At 46.2% G+C, this 14,984-nt stretch overlaps 2 protein-coding genes across 3 annotated transcripts; one reads left to right on the top strand and one right to left on the bottom strand.

Annotated features, from left to right (window-relative positions):
* Positions 1-5,928: 5,928 nt before the first annotated feature.
* LOC119888739 (exosome complex component RRP40-like) lies at positions 5,929-7,876 on the top strand. The gene is made up of 4 exons (XM_038699433.1): positions 5,929-6,207; positions 6,835-6,984; positions 7,224-7,375; positions 7,447-7,876. Exons 1-4 carry the CDS (start codon positions 5,983-5,985, stop codon positions 7,652-7,654), a joined length of 735 nt encoding a protein of 244 aa, XP_038555361.1. The 5' UTR covers positions 5,929-5,982; the 3' UTR covers positions 7,655-7,876.
* Positions 7,877-9,455: 1,579 nt separating this feature from the next.
* Positions 9,456-13,969, bottom strand: LOC119888740 (polyadenylate-binding protein-interacting protein 2-like). Of its 2 annotated transcripts, none has more exons than XM_038699434.1 (4): positions 13,826-13,969; positions 13,417-13,575; positions 11,286-11,453; positions 9,456-9,716 (listed from the first exon to the last, which is right to left on the bottom strand). In XM_038699434.1, exons 2-4 carry the CDS (start codon positions 13,555-13,557, stop codon positions 9,603-9,605), a joined length of 423 nt encoding a protein of 140 aa, XP_038555362.1. In that variant the 5' UTR covers positions 13,558-13,575; positions 13,826-13,969; the 3' UTR covers positions 9,456-9,602. The 2 variants fall into 2 exon arrangements, with proteins under 2 accessions (XP_038555362.1, XP_038555363.1); XM_038699435.1 differs by lacking the exon at positions 9,456-9,716 and adding an exon at positions 9,752-10,334.
* Between the last annotated feature and the right edge of the window lie 1,015 nt (positions 13,970-14,984).

A 14,984-nucleotide genomic window follows, 5' to 3' on the forward strand; every position in this document is an offset into this window, starting at 1 on the left:
GTGCTTTACTTGAGTATTTCCATTTTTGTGACTTTCTGCTTCACTACATTTGTCTGATGTGTCCAGTGAAAACTTCTCCCTGGCAACTCTGCCAGTATTACTATTACTACCTTATTAACTACTACTACTTCTGTTATACTGTTAAATACAGTACATGTCCACACTCCTTTATATTGAGATTTGTATATTTTGTTAGATTTTTTTATACTTTTATTATTTCTGCTCCTTTAATAACGTGACGTGCGTCTGTAACAAAAGAATTTCCCCTCGAGGATCAATAAAGTTTTTCTGATTCTGACGTCTCTCCTAATGTGGCGATTTTGAACGTGAATTTTTCAGATAAACTGAAGGCCGAAGTGACTTCTTAATGTAAATAAACTATTAAAACTGACCAGAGATCAGCTGGTTTAACAGGAAGTCGCTGCTCTTCACGTCCCACATGCCTGTTTGCCACAGACCTCCTGTGTGTTTGTTGTGTTTTATCTTAGTGATGTAAACTGAAGCAAACTGTGACGCTGCAGTTTCCAGCTGGGGAGGAAATAAATTACCAATCAATCCATTCAACTGAAGAACACAACAACAAGGACGATTAAGACCACAGGGTCAGACACGTGGGTATATAAAAACTGAAATAAATAATAATAAAAGTTCAAGTTGCCTCATGTGCAGAGCTGAGCAGAGGAACGTCAGAGGGAGGGAATGAAGGGGAATTTACCTCTTTTAGGTTTGACTGAAGCAGGAACCTGAAGGCAGCATCTTGGTCATGATGGTGCAGTGGATAAGACACGTGACTTTGGTGTGAGAGACCTGGGTTCAATCTCCCACTGTGACCGTCCACCAATGTGTCCCTGAGCAAGACGTTTAACCCCTCGTTGCACCAGAGACGTGTAATTGTAAGTTACATGTTTGGATAAAAGCGTCAGCTAAATGAATAAAAGTAAATGTTAGATTCAGCTTGCAGGAGGTGAGTCAGCAGCCTTCTGCACATGTTCAGTTAGTTTGGTCTAACAAACTTTATTCACCAGTTCTTTAGTCTAACAGCGACAAAATCAAATTATCAACAAGCAAAAAGACAAATATATTGAACACTGGAAATTAAATTCCAATGTTAACTGACCCTAAAAAGAGAATTCACACGGACAGATTAACTGAGCACAATAAAATGTCCTAAACTAAGAAAACTGTTGACAACATACAGACTGAGTGAGCAGCCTGGCCATAGAAAAGGGTCGACACAGACAGAGCTGGCTACCACAAGAGGAGAGACTCAGAGGACAGGTAGAGACACAGAGGACAGGTAGAGACACAGGAGAGGTAGAGACAAGTAGAGACAGAGCTGCACTTTCTAACCTCATGCCCCAAATATAAAACACTAAGACAAAAACACTTTGCAAACATTTCCCAAATATACCCCGAATCAAATTCATATCAGACACACAGAAACTCCCCTATTTGCTGGAAGAAATGCCTGAATGTCAAATAATTGCTGCAAAATATACAACCAGTGGAAAGTGTACTAATGTTCAAATTATTATTTTGATATTTTAGTAATTGTTTTGTTTTTAAATCTCACATCTGGTACAGATAATGTTTTTAAATTAATTAATAATAATTATTATTTGTCTATTAATACACACACACTCATTTACGGTTTTATGTATTTTATTTAAATTTTTAATATATATATATCTTTTTAAATACAGTTTTATTTATTTTTAATATTTATTTTTATGGAATTTATATATATTTTTTATTAACACCTACAAACAACTTTTACTGTTTTATTTACTTATTTAATGAAATGAATTGTTCTTATGTTATTTACATGCAGCTTTGGGAATGAAGCTGATTTGAATTGAACTGATTTGATTGTGTTTTTCAGTTTCAGGCTGAGAGAAGGAAACCAGCAGATACATGAAAAAGTAAAAACTGACTGAATAAAACATTGTGTTTATATGTTTAGCTGCTTTCTGTTTAGTTCAAAGGTCAGCTTATTATGAATATATAATAGTGAAACACTGACAGGAAACATGTACTGCACGACGAGTACTTTTTACGTACATTTAGCTGATAATACATACTTTTACTTAATTCATGTGTTCAATGCAGAACTTAACTTGTAGTGGAGTATTTTCTTTTAAAAGTAGTAATACTTCTTCCACCACCGGGCACAACGACCGGCCCTGGCAGTGAAAGACACCGTCTGCAAACTGGAAACTCTCCAGAAACACAACCTCTGAACTGCGCGTGTGCAGCAGATGGCCTGTAACACACAGAGCTGCTTTGTGTTCAGGAACAGCTCAGGTTTCCAGCAGATGTTCTCAGAGGTCAAAGGTCAAAGAGCAGCTTTCACCCACTGATGTGCAGAGCACACACAGTTTCTGTTGTCTCAGATCAGAGGTGAAACTCTGAAAGCTTCGTGTTCAGCCTCTCGTGCTTCTTTTGAACAAAAGTTGATTATGTTTCTTCTATATTTTAATTGCACTGCATGTTTTCATAATGTGCAAATAAACCTGTCTAAAGGCATTTTCATTTGTTATCTAACTGCAAGCTGTATATTCAGAACAGTTTTTAACAAATTATGTTTTTAAAAAGTAGTGGGGACATGTCCCCGCCGTCCCCAGTGTAAATGGCACCAATGAGAATCAGGTACATTCTGTCACACGAGGACTTTGCCTCGGCACATCGGTGCTCAACAGGACACATGAAGTATCCAAAATGAACAGTAAAATATACAGGATAAAAATAAGCGACTACACGTTGTCAGAATCTGTCACGTAGATTTTCTCTACGTGTCTGTCAGACTGATGAAGTTGACCAGAGCCTGAAACCGGAGACATGGAAAGTCCTGTGAGTGCTGCCTGCACGACCGGTGAGATGGGAGGAGTATAGAAGCATAAGGGAGCATAATTTAGACAAATCCCATCTACTAATACCGGATTTCAAAGAACTTCAAGATACCAATCAACTGAGAATGATCCCTGGAGGACGGACGGACGTATGTGTCCCTGCGGCCAACCTGAGGGACGGCGAGGGACGGCCATGGACTCGGCCAACTTAACGTTGGCTGCATGGCAGGTTACATCTGGTTACTTCCTGTTTGTAGTTTACATTCTACCTGTATTTAGTATTTTTGTTCATCACTGCTAAACCAAACAGTTATGACTGAATTAATTCTTATTCACATCTAAACTTTTGCTGCAAACTGCTTTGGTTGAACTTGAACCTTCATGTCAATAAAGCACACTGATCACGAACTGAACGGATTTCTGTTGTGATGTGGGTGAGAATCTGTGGCCTGAGTCATGGGAACATCAACGTTTACACCTCTAATGTTTTTTATTATGCCGTCTTTTTCTTTTCTGCATCACGGCTCTGTTTACACCTGTTTACACAGTAAAAGCTGTAAATTCTGTGTGACTCTTGTGTGCTGCTGGAGCCGACGTGTTCTGTACAGAGACGGTGCGTCACTTTACTTCAAACCCGAGCCGACACTGAAAGTGCTTCCAGAGTCTGCTGTTATGCTGACTGCATGCTGAACATGTTGACTCTCTGGTTTGGACAGACTCAGGTTACCTCTGCAGGTGTGTGCTACTGTTTGTACGACGTTTTACAAATCATAGTGAGGACTCAAGAAATGTTCCACAGCGACTGAGAAAAACTGCAAACTGGGTTTCCTGGCCTGAGCATCCATCAGCACAACTGTAATAATAATACTACCTCGTGCTTGGAAACATAATAAAAGAAGTCAAATGTTTTGCTGTTGTTGAAGTCAGAGCGCCACCTGCTGCTCAGAGGAACACATCACATGAAACACTGGAGTCAAAACCAGAAACCAAATAAACTGACTGAATATATCATAAATATATATTTATACACTGCTGTTTTCTGTAACATTACAGAGACTTTGACCTCCTGCAGGACCTTTTACAAACTTAACAGTTTATATATTTCTACCGAACTTAAAGAATTCAGGACTTCATCACCTGAAAGAAATAAAGTACAACAAAGAAAATAAACTGACCTGAGGAGCAGAAGATCAGCTGGTGAACTCCTGATGGATTCAACAGCTTCATCTATCTCGATCTTTACAGTGGTGTGAAAAAGTGATTCCCCCCTAAACCTAATAACTGGTTGGGGCCCGCTAAGGAACTTTAGCCCACTCATCTTTGCAGAATTGTTGTATTTCAGCCGCATTGGAGGATTTTCGAGCCTTAACTGCTTTTTTAAGGTCATGCCACAACATCTCGATCTGATTCAGGTCAGGACTTTGACTACGGCACTCCCAAGTCTTCATTTTGTTTTTCTTAAGCCATTCAGTGGTGTGTTTTGGATCATTGTCCTGCTGCAGAACCCAAGTGCACGTCAGCTTGAGGTCACGAACAGATGGCTGGACGTTCTCCTTCAGGATTTTTTGGTAGACAGCAGAATTCATGCTTCCATTTACCACAGCAAGTCTTCCAGGTCCTGAAGCAGCAAAACAGCCCCACACCATCACAACCACCATATTGTACTGCTGGTATGATTTTCCTTTTCTGAAACGCCAGATGTAACGGGACACACACCTTCCAAAAAGTTCAACTTTTGTCTCTTCAGTCCACAGAGTGTTTTCCCAAAGGTCTTCATCAAGATGTCTTCTGGCAAAACTGAGACGAGCCTTTATGTTCTTTTTGCTCGGCAGTGGTTTTCGTCTTGGAACTCTGCTCGGCCGTTTCTGCCTGGTCTCTTTCTTGTGGTGGAGTCATGAACACTGACCTTAACTGAGGCCAGTGAAGCCTGTAGCTCTTTGGATGTTGTTGTGGGGATTTTGTGACCTCTTGGATGAATCGTCGTTGCGCTCTTGGGCAAATTTTGGTTGGCCGGCCACTCCTGGGAAGGTTCACCACTGTTTTCACCCTTTGTGGATCACAGCTCTCACTGTGGTTTACTGGAATCCCAAAGCTTTAGAAATGGCTTTATAACCTTTTCCAGACTGATAAAACTCAATTACTCTTTTTCTCATTTGTTCCTGAATTTCTTTGGATCGCAGCATGATGTCCACCTTTTGAGGATCTTTTGGTCTACTTCACTTTGTCAGGCAGGTCCTATTTAAGAGATTTCTTGATTGAGAACAGGTGTGGCAGTAATCGGGACTGGGTGTGGCTAGAGGAGTTGAACTCAGTTTTCCAAACATGTGATAAACCACAGTTGATTTATGTTTTAAAAGGGGGGCCATCACTTTTTCACACAGGGCTATGTAGGTTAGGATTTTTTTCCCCCTTAATAATATAAACCTTCATTTAAAAACTCAATTTGTTTGATCTGAAACATTTCAGTGTGACCAACATGCAAAAAAAAAAAAAAAGAAGCCAGGAGGGGGCATTTTTCCACATTATATATATATATATATATATTCAATTCCCCATTGTGACCCATCTACAAATGTGTCCCTGAGGAAGACACTTACAACCCCTAGTTGTTCTAGAGGCGTGTGACCTCAATTGTAAGTCGCTTTGGATAAAAGCCTCAGCTAAATGAATAAAAATGTAAAAATATATATTAATGAAGGAATACAGGGCAGCTGGTCATCAGTTGATCCTACAATGAAATAATCATATGGAAATAATGAACAATGAATATATATAGTCAACAACAATGACAACTCCTTCATTTAATTGTTAATTTTACATCTGAAAATGTCTGTTTGGGTGACTTTCAGAGTTCATCAGCTGATTTTCTGCTCCTCAGATCATAAATGTCTCTGAAGTGTTTTAAGATTTATATCCTTTCACACAAGAAAGAAAGAAAGAAAGAAAGAAAGAAAGAAAGAAAGAAAGAAAGAAAGAGGAAGTCTGGCCTGAATCATCTGAACTATAAACAGAAAGCCAACAGCGCCACCCAGCGACGACATAAGCATGCGCAGCTTCCTGTTTCCCGTGTGTCACCTTCATTCCTGTCCGGACAACAACAACAACAACGTGTGTGAGCAGCAGAGCGGTCGACATGTTCTCCTGTCTGAAAGGTAAAGTCGGGGAGGTTTTGTTACCTGGAGATGAATTCTCCTTTGAGGCCGACGACACCATCTCTCTGACGGAGCACGTGAAGCGGGAGAAGGTGGTGTGTGGTCCGGGTCTGCGGCGGAGCGGAGACCGGCTGGTGGTGTGTAAAAGCGGGGTCCTCCGACACAAACAGCCCAACATGTTCTGGATGGACTCTCAGCAGAGGAGGGTGAGACTTCAGAGACGGGGGGCTCCCTGGGACCACTTTAGAAACGTTTTACTGTCACTATTTACAGTAGCTTCTTCTTCACGCAGGACTCCATTTAGAAAACAAGCAATTTAAGCTTTTCTCTCTTGTCAGCACACCTACACGCCTCCTGTGGCAGAACTTTAGACTGAATTAAAGTCCTTGTGGATCGGTCGGGATTACGGCTCAAAGATATTGTTAGCAAGTCTCGCACTGAGCTCTTAAAGTTGAACTTCTTTGATCAAGTCCGCTGTTTAAATCCGTCTCCGAGCTCGCTGAAGCGCGCTGCGCTTTACGGCAGCGAGCAGCGGGAACCAGTCTGAACACTTTAGATTGATCAGTAATAACGTGCCGCTCGGTGAATAAAGTGTACGCCGAATTACTCACAACACCCAGCCCCATGACGAGGGGTATTCTTTTTTTTTTCTGACAATAAAACACATCGAGCCAAATTAGTTTGAATTCTAAATTGCCTTCTGTTTAATGGAGTTCAGCAGATTTCCCAGTAAAAGGCTGTGACTTTAGTGCTAAATGTAAAACACAGCAGATGCAAAGTTTGGTCCGGAGCAGTGCATGCTGGGAGTTGAGTCTGTGCCTCTCTGTCCTCAGTATGTCCCCGCTAAAGGAGAGACCGTCATCGGCATCGTGACGGTCAAATCAGGAGACGTCTTCAAGGTGGACTTTGGAGGAAGTGAGCAGGCGTCTCTGTCCTACCTGGCGTTTGAGGGGGCCACCAAGAGGAACCGGCCCAACGTCCAGGTGAGACCCTGAGGACCGACTGTGTTACCTGTGCAGGTGTTTAACCCCTCCCCCTTCTCTCTATGTTACCTGTGCAGGTGTTTAACCCCTCCCCCTTCTTTTGTGTGACCTGTGCAGGTGTTTAAAACCCTCCCCCTTCTCTCTGTGTTACCTGTGCAGGTGTTTAACCCCTCCCCCTCTCTCTGTGTTACCTGTGCAGGTGTTTAACCCCTCCCCCTCTCTCTGTGTTACCTGTGCAGGTGGGGGACCTGGTGTTCGCTCAGTTCATCATAGCCAATAAGGACATGGAGCCGGAGCTGGTGTGTATGGACAGTTCAGGACGAGCCAATGGGATGGGAGTGTTTGGCGGCGGCGGTCTGCTCTTCACGGTCTCTCTGGGACTGGTCAGAAGGTAGGAACAGCGTGCCGGTGTCGCGGTCCTCGGACTGGATGGCCCGTACTGACCCCTCTGCCCCCCCTCAGGCTGCTGGCCCCCCGCAGCGAGGTCCGGTCCGACCTGCAGCAGCTGTTCCCCTGCGAGCTGGTGGTCGGGATGAACGGGCGCCTGTGGGTCAAGTCCTCCAGCGTCCAGCAGACGCTCGTCATCGCGAACCTGCTGCAGAGCTGCGACACCATGACGGACCAGCAGAGGCGGCAGCTGTTCAAGAGGGTGGCACAGGGGGCGCTGTAGACCACAGCCGGCGCCAGAGGCCCACTTCCTGTCTGTGCTCAGGGCGCAGCTACAAACATTAAAAGCAGGTGGTTGTGTTTGACGTCAGTGACGTCGGCAGGTGAGACACCTGTAGCGGTCCTGTAGCAGGATGTTTGTAAACAGGTTTTATATTTGTAAAAATGATAAATGTATTTTTGTGAAAATAAACAAACTACAGTTCGAAGGTTTGAGGTCACTCAGAAATGTCTCGTTCATGTTGCTGCTGGTTTGTAACGGATCGTCTACAGAGGCTAGGGTTTACAGAGGTAGAACTTTCTTCCCGTCAGTTCTTGAAGCTGTTCCAGGAGAGAAACTGAAGATCATCTCGAGGGGAGACATGACAACAGGTTTCTCCTGAAGTTCGCGGACGACACGGTTTGAGTCCGTCTGCTCCAGGACGGAGAGCTCGACCTCGGGCCAGGTTTGAACGACTATGCTGATTGGTTGTGACCTTAAAACTAAAAACTTGAGGAAATCTCGCCACTCAACTTCTCCAACAACAATCGAGAGCTCACCTATACAGACAGGGGCGAGTTCCCTGGGAACAGTGACCTGCTGTCTTCAGAGGCTTCATTTTCTTTAAAATCTTTTATTGATTCAACCTTAACTTTTTGTTGCACAGCCCGGTGCGGGAATCTCACAGTGCAAAGCAAAAGTAAACTGTCTAACATTGTGAAGGCAGCCAGTAAAATAAGGCTCGGCCTATCGCAGCCAGCCTCTCTTGGAGGAAGAGATTCTCCAGGATAAAAACTAACAGATGTTTTTATCCTTTCCTTCCTTTGCTCCCACAGTAATTAATGCCCTGAACGGGAAGTGAGCTGGAGCTGCAGCTCAGAAGCGTCCGACAGTTTTGAGGCTCCCGTTTCAGCTTTCTGAGGACTTTTAGACGAACAAATAGATGTTGTACTGTTGGCCCTGAAGGCCAGCAGCGTCCCGGATGTTTTTCTAACCATCAGCCTTTTAAAATGATCGTCTCTTATTGGCTGGAACAGCGTGACGCCACAGGGCCGCTGTAGATCATCCATTACAAACCAGCAACATTTACATCATGAACACTGTCTTATGTTCTTTTAATGGACAAAGACGGTGCTTTTAATTTGAAAAAACATGTCTGACCCCGGACTCACGGCTGCGCCGCGGTTGTGACGCGTCCTCCGCCCGGCGTCAAGTCATACTCGAAGCGTTTGGCCTGCCCCACGTTGTTGACTTGTTGTTTTTGTCATTTTGTGTGCTTCTGCTACCGATCACGGCGCTCTGTGAACCGCTTTCCCCCAGTTCACTGCAGGGCTGAATTTCCCACATGCAGCATTTCAGAATAAGAGCGTTTTGCCTGACTTAATTGTTTAGATTTAGTTGATTTAGTATGTTGTCCTCAATTTTTGTGCTTGTACCGTGGTTAAGAAGTCTACATAGTGAAAGTGTTTCTTTTTTGGTCTGTTTTAATTGTGTTTATTGTTGATATATACGATCAGGAGTAGCACAAGGTATTTTATTTTGAAAATTAACAGGATTCTATTTGCCGTTTCTGTGTCTGACTTCCTGCCCGGCTCATCTGCTCGGTGCAGCTTGATGCGTCTTCTGTCAAATAGACCGGCTGCCTGTTCTCCGCACAAACAGTGACTACAATGGCAGCGATTAGGTACGGCAGCCGTAACGCGGCGCACACGCCGCCTGTGTGAGTCCGGGGTAAGTGTGTCCTGTGCTTTTAATTTGAAAACATGTCTGAGTGTGTCCAAACCTCTGACTGTGAATAAACAACAACCGTTTGTTTCAGTCGTGTTTTTGAATTCTGTCCTTTTGTGGTGCCGATCAGCTGAACAGGAAACGGGTTTGAGGGAATGTTCTGGACCTCAGGGAGCAGAACCGGGTTCAGATCTCGCCGCGGACCTTTTCACTGGTTACGGATGTCGGCTGCAGTCTGCGCTGATCAGAGCTCCTCAGCTTGAGAAGACACGAGCTGATCAGGAGCTCCAGAGTTTAAAGTAACTTTAATGGTCACATGCAGCAGGTCACATGATCCGGCTCCTGAATCTGTGTTCGTCTGCAGATAATAAAGTTACTGATGATGCAACAAAATGAGACTTTTTCTCCATAAACATTTATTTTCAAATAGATTCAGAAAAAATAGATCTTTTTTTTTTACAACGTTTTGCTTTATATGACTTTTTATACAGTACTTTATGTGCCTTTAGAAAAAAACAAAACGCTTAATGAGGCGGCTCGGAGGGTCAGCAGGGACCCAAACACACAAAGGATGCTGGGAAAAGCACAGACAACAAATGCAAAGACCAAAACAGCCGGCTCTGAACTCTACAGAACGTCCGAACACAACGCTTGTTTTTAGGTTTTTATAAAAGTGCAAATAAACACTCAGAATGTGGATCAGAGGGTCGAAACACAAACGGGTTCCTTAAAGTGAAGGTGATCAGTCGGGGGGGGGGGGCTGCAGTAACAGGACTCTGAACACATGCGAGGCGACGCAGAACTTTGGCAACACGTCAGTCTGAAGGTCGAGTGGCAACTGGAAAATACGGCAGACATCTTGATGACGTCACAGTGCGGACTGGGGGGAGGGGGCGGGGCCGGGGCGGGGTCACATGGCGTGTTTCTGGATCCCCGGGATGAACTCCTTGGCGTTGGGGTTCAGACTGCTGTTCACCTGGAGGACAGAAGAAGAGATGACGACATCAGCGGGCGTGTGATCGTCTTTCAGCTGAAAGCCGTCAGAACACCTGCTGTTTTACCAAAGGTCAGAATCACGTCTCCGCTCTGCGTCCTTACAGGGTAGTTTCAGCATTTTTAAACCTGGGCCCTGAGTTCACGCTGCAGCGTATTCCTTGGGCAAAATGGCGTCCACAAAAAGAGCAGTTCTCGCTCTGAAATCTGGCGAGGGGGGTGACGCCAACCATCTAATCCTGAATGTCAACAGAACAAAAGAGATTGTCGCTGACTTCAGGAAAAATCAGCCTTGCAACGAAATCTCCCTCAGATGTCCAGGTGATCACGGTGAATGTGACAGTCTGAGCCTGTCGGGGGCAACGAGAAGCTCTTTCTGTGGACGCCATTTTGACAGGAAGGAAAACGCTGCAGCCGGTTCAGCTGAAGCTTCTGCTGCAGAGTCAAACCTTTCTGAACCTACGACCGACACGTGGAAACAGGGAGCAGGTTTAAAAACGCTGTGGTTCCCCTTGACGTCAGAAGACGCCTTTCCCATGAGCCAGTTGTTTCTCCTTCCCAGAAGAGCAAACAGCCGTCGTCTCAAGTCTGATTTATACTTCTACGTCGAGTCTACGCCGTGAGCTGCGCACGAACCCTCGCACCGACACGTCTGTGTTGGTGTCTGCAGTTACACGCCGCGCCCGGCTGCGGCGTGCTTGCAGCACACAAGTATAAATCGGGAACTCTGTCTGACTCCAGTGTTTTTTAATGAAGAGGCGTGAAAGAGGACCTTAACACACATGGGGCCCCCCAACACACACGGGGCCCCCAGCTCCATTAGTTTCCAAAATAAAGACATAAATGATTCATGCAACATTAAAACAGTTTCAGATGATTTGCGGTCGGCTGTCTGAGGTGGCGCCTGATTGGCTGAAGCAGAAGGTGAACTCACCACGACGTCGGCGTCCAGAACCAGCAGGCTGATCTGATCCTGCAGCTGAGCCACCGTCTGAGGGGGGAGGTCTCTGGACGGGATGAACCACTCCCACTGCTCCTCCTCCTCCAGCAGCTCCTGGATACAGCGCTCGATAAACTCCTCCTCCCACAGCTCCTCCTCCACCTGCACACACGGGAAACACACGGTTCACGACGGACGGCGTGCACCTGGGTCACAGGAAATTGCGACCGCAGCGTGGTGACCTATTAGCGATTCCTTGACTGATTGACGGAGAAAAACCTAAAAATGCAGCCTCCCAGAGTCCAAAGTGACGTCATCACTGTGCGACCAACAGTAGAGAGGAAAGGCGTGAAAACTGACGATCGATTAATAGAACAAGGTGAAAAAACACGAGCTCGTCCTTTTTTTCATTTTCAAAAAAACAACAAATCTAAAACTGCGTTTTAAAGAAACTTTAGTCTGTTGGAATAATCTAGTCCAGATCAGACAGGTCTAGGTACAGGGGTTTTGAACTGGACCTGGTCTAATGTGGGAAAAAAACGATAAAATGCCCTTTATAGAACTTTCACAACAGAATAAATGTTTTACAAATCTGAAACTGTGTTTTAAAAACACTTTAGTCTCCTGGAATAATCTAGTCCAGATCAGACAGGTTTAGGCATTGTGGGTTTTGATCTGGTTTTCCCCTCAACTACTAACATCAGCATCTGTGGGCTCCAGTTTTCTCTCCGATGTGCTGTGGGTTCTGGTTCTCCCCCTGACCTGAGCCCCGGGTGTGAGGCGGGTTCAGCGGGTTCTGGTTCTCCCCCTGACCTGAGCCCCGGGTGTGAGGCGGGTTCAGCGGGTTCTGGTTCTCCCCCTGACCGGAGCCCCAGCTGTGCTGCGGGTTCAGCGGGTTCTGGTTCTCCCCCTGACCTGAGCCCCAGCTGTGAGGCGGGTTCAGCGGGTTCTGGTTCTCCCCCTGACCTGATCCCCAGCTGTGAGGCGGGTTCAGCGGGTTCTGGTTCTCCCCCTGACCTGATCCCCAGCTGTGAGGCGGGTTCAGCGGGTTCTGGTTCTCCCCCTGACCTGAGCCCCAGCTGTGAGGCGGGTTCAGCGGGTTCTGGTTCTCCCCCTGACCTGATCCCCAGCTGTGCTGTGGGTTCTGGTTCTCCCCCTGACCGGAGCCCCAGCTGTGAGGCGGGTTCAGCGGGTTCTGGTTCTCCCCCTGACCTGATCCCCAGCTGTGAGGCGGGTTCAGCGGGTTCTGGTTCTCCCCCTGACCTGATCCCCAGCTGTGAGGCGGGTTCAGCGGGTTCTGGTTCTCCCCCTGACCTGATCCCCAGCTGTGCTGTGGGTTCTGGTTCTCCCCCTGACCGGAGCCCCAGCTGTGAGGCGGGTTCAGCGGGTTCTGGTTCTCCCCCTGACCGGAGCCCCGGGTGTGAGGCGGGTTCAGTGGGTTCTGGTTCTCCCCCTGACCGGAGCCCCAGCTGTGCTGTGGGTTCTGGTTCTCCCCCTGACCGGAGCCCCAGCTGTGAGGCGGGTTCAGCGGGTTCTGGTTCTCCCCCTGACCTGATCCCCAGCTGTGCTGCGGGTTCAGCGGGTTCTGGTTCTCCCCCTGACCTGATCCCCAGCTGTGAGGCGGGTTCAGCGGGTTCTGGTTCTCCCCCTGACCTGATTCCCAGCTGTGAGGCGGGTTCAGCGGGTTCTGGTTCTCCCCCTGACCTGATCCCCAGCTGTGAGGCGGGTTCAGCGGGTTCTGGTTCTCCCCCTGACCTGATTCCCAGCTGTGAGGCGGGTTCAGCGGGTTCTGGTTCTCCCCCTGACCTGATCCCCAGCTGTGCTGCGGGTTCAGCGGGTTCTGGTTCTCCCCCTGACCTGATCCCCAGCTGTGAGGCGGGTTCAGCGGGTTCTGGTTCTCCCCCTGACCTGATTCCCAGCTGTGAGGCGGGTTCAGCGGGTTCTGGTTCTCCCCCTGACCTGATCCCCAGCTGTGCTGTGGGTTCAGCGGGTTCTGGTTCTCCCCCTGACCTGATTCCCAGCTGTGAGGCGGGTTCAGCGGGTTCTGGTTCTCCCCCTGACCTGATCCCCGGGTGTGAGGCGGGTTCAGCGGGTTCTGGTTCTGGAGCCCCGGGTTTGCTCTCACCTGCCGGTTGAACTCCTCCTCGTTCTCCATCCACAGGTACTCAGCGAACGGGTCGTCCTCGGACGGGAACTGGCTGCTCAGGATCACCTCGTTGCTGATCGTCATTTTCGGGGCGATGCTGCTGTAGCTCGGGTCTTTCATGTCCCTCCTCTCACAGACCTGCGACACCGGGAGAGACACACAGACACGGTTCCCCCGTTAAACCGCGGCCCGTTACCGTCCCGGGTCGCTGTGATGGCGGCTGGCTGACAGACAGCAGCGGGCAGCTAACGGCCGTCGCTGCCATCTTTACGGTCAAAGTGACCCGAAACAAATGCAGAAACATGGACAGGAACACGTGAACACGATCACTGAGAGTCAGTTCAGTCATGTGAGGACATAAAACGTTTTGATTTAACGGATTAAATACCTGACAGCCCGGTTTGTTCGACGGCAGCGGCTCAAACGTTGAACTCTGGCGGACTCTGACTGTAATGGCCGCGCTGCCTCTGTTTGTTTACATCTCCGACGTCACTCCGAGCGCGCTTGTGATTGGATACACCGCTCTGCTGCCTTCACGTGACACATTGCCTGTTAAAAACAAAAGGACAAGAGAATCGGAAAGTAGCAAACTTCTGCTTGACTTTGCGCCATTTGTGACTGTTATGGCCATGATTTCGTTCCCATTGATGATTAATTAGGTTAAAGCGGTGATATTAGACGGTAGACACTAAGAGCAACCCGTGTTACTGATAACAAAAACAACAGTGTGTAGTGTATGGAAGCCCATTTCTGCCAAAAATAAAAAAAAACATGAAAATCGCAAAATACAAATATTCCTTCAAATCATGACATTATTAAGATAAAATTTGCAAAATAAAGTGAGAATTATGACATGAAAAGCCAAAACCTTTACTTACTGGGTCAAAGTCAGAAATCAGAAAAACTTTATTGATCACTGAGGACAAATTGTTGTGTTACAGTTGTTCACGTTGCTAATCAAGGTATCCAAGAAATAGAAATAATAAAAATAAAAAGTTGGAAAGTAGATGCTTTTAAAAAATACAAACCTAAAAATATAAATAGGAGTGCTACAAAATGTAAAGTATGTAACAGAAGTGTAATGAATAACAATATAATAAGTACTAATAATGGGAGATGACGAGAGATGAACTGGATTAAAATCATTAGAAATGGCAGTATTAGGACAGAATATGGCCTTGAACAGAATATTAGTTTCTGTTTCAGCTCGGTGAATGCAGATGTACACAATGCATGATGTACAGCGCTTTGAGTGGTCGCAAAGACTAAAAAGGCGCAATACAAATATGGAGCATTTGCATGGCCAAATTCTGTGCATTTTCTTGTCATTTCTGTCCATTTGAAAACAATATATATCCACAACTATAAATTATATATATATGTATAAATTAGTAAGTATTATAACATTATTTGGATAGTCTGCCTACAGATAGGCTAGTTTATTTAGTAGTTTTTATAACATTTAAACACCTCAACAGATATTACATCACTGTGGTTAAGGTTTGATTAGGGATAATGTTAGTGTGTTCATTATAATTCCAGATAAT

The sequence above is a fragment of the Micropterus salmoides genome, unplaced genomic scaffold (genome assembly GCF_014851395.1).
Source record: "Micropterus salmoides isolate LMB-PRFRI ecotype aquatic unplaced genomic scaffold, ASM1485139v1 Ms_hic_scaffold_5, whole genome shotgun sequence".
Lineage (NCBI taxonomy): Eukaryota > Metazoa > Chordata > Actinopteri > Centrarchiformes > Centrarchidae > Micropterus > Micropterus salmoides.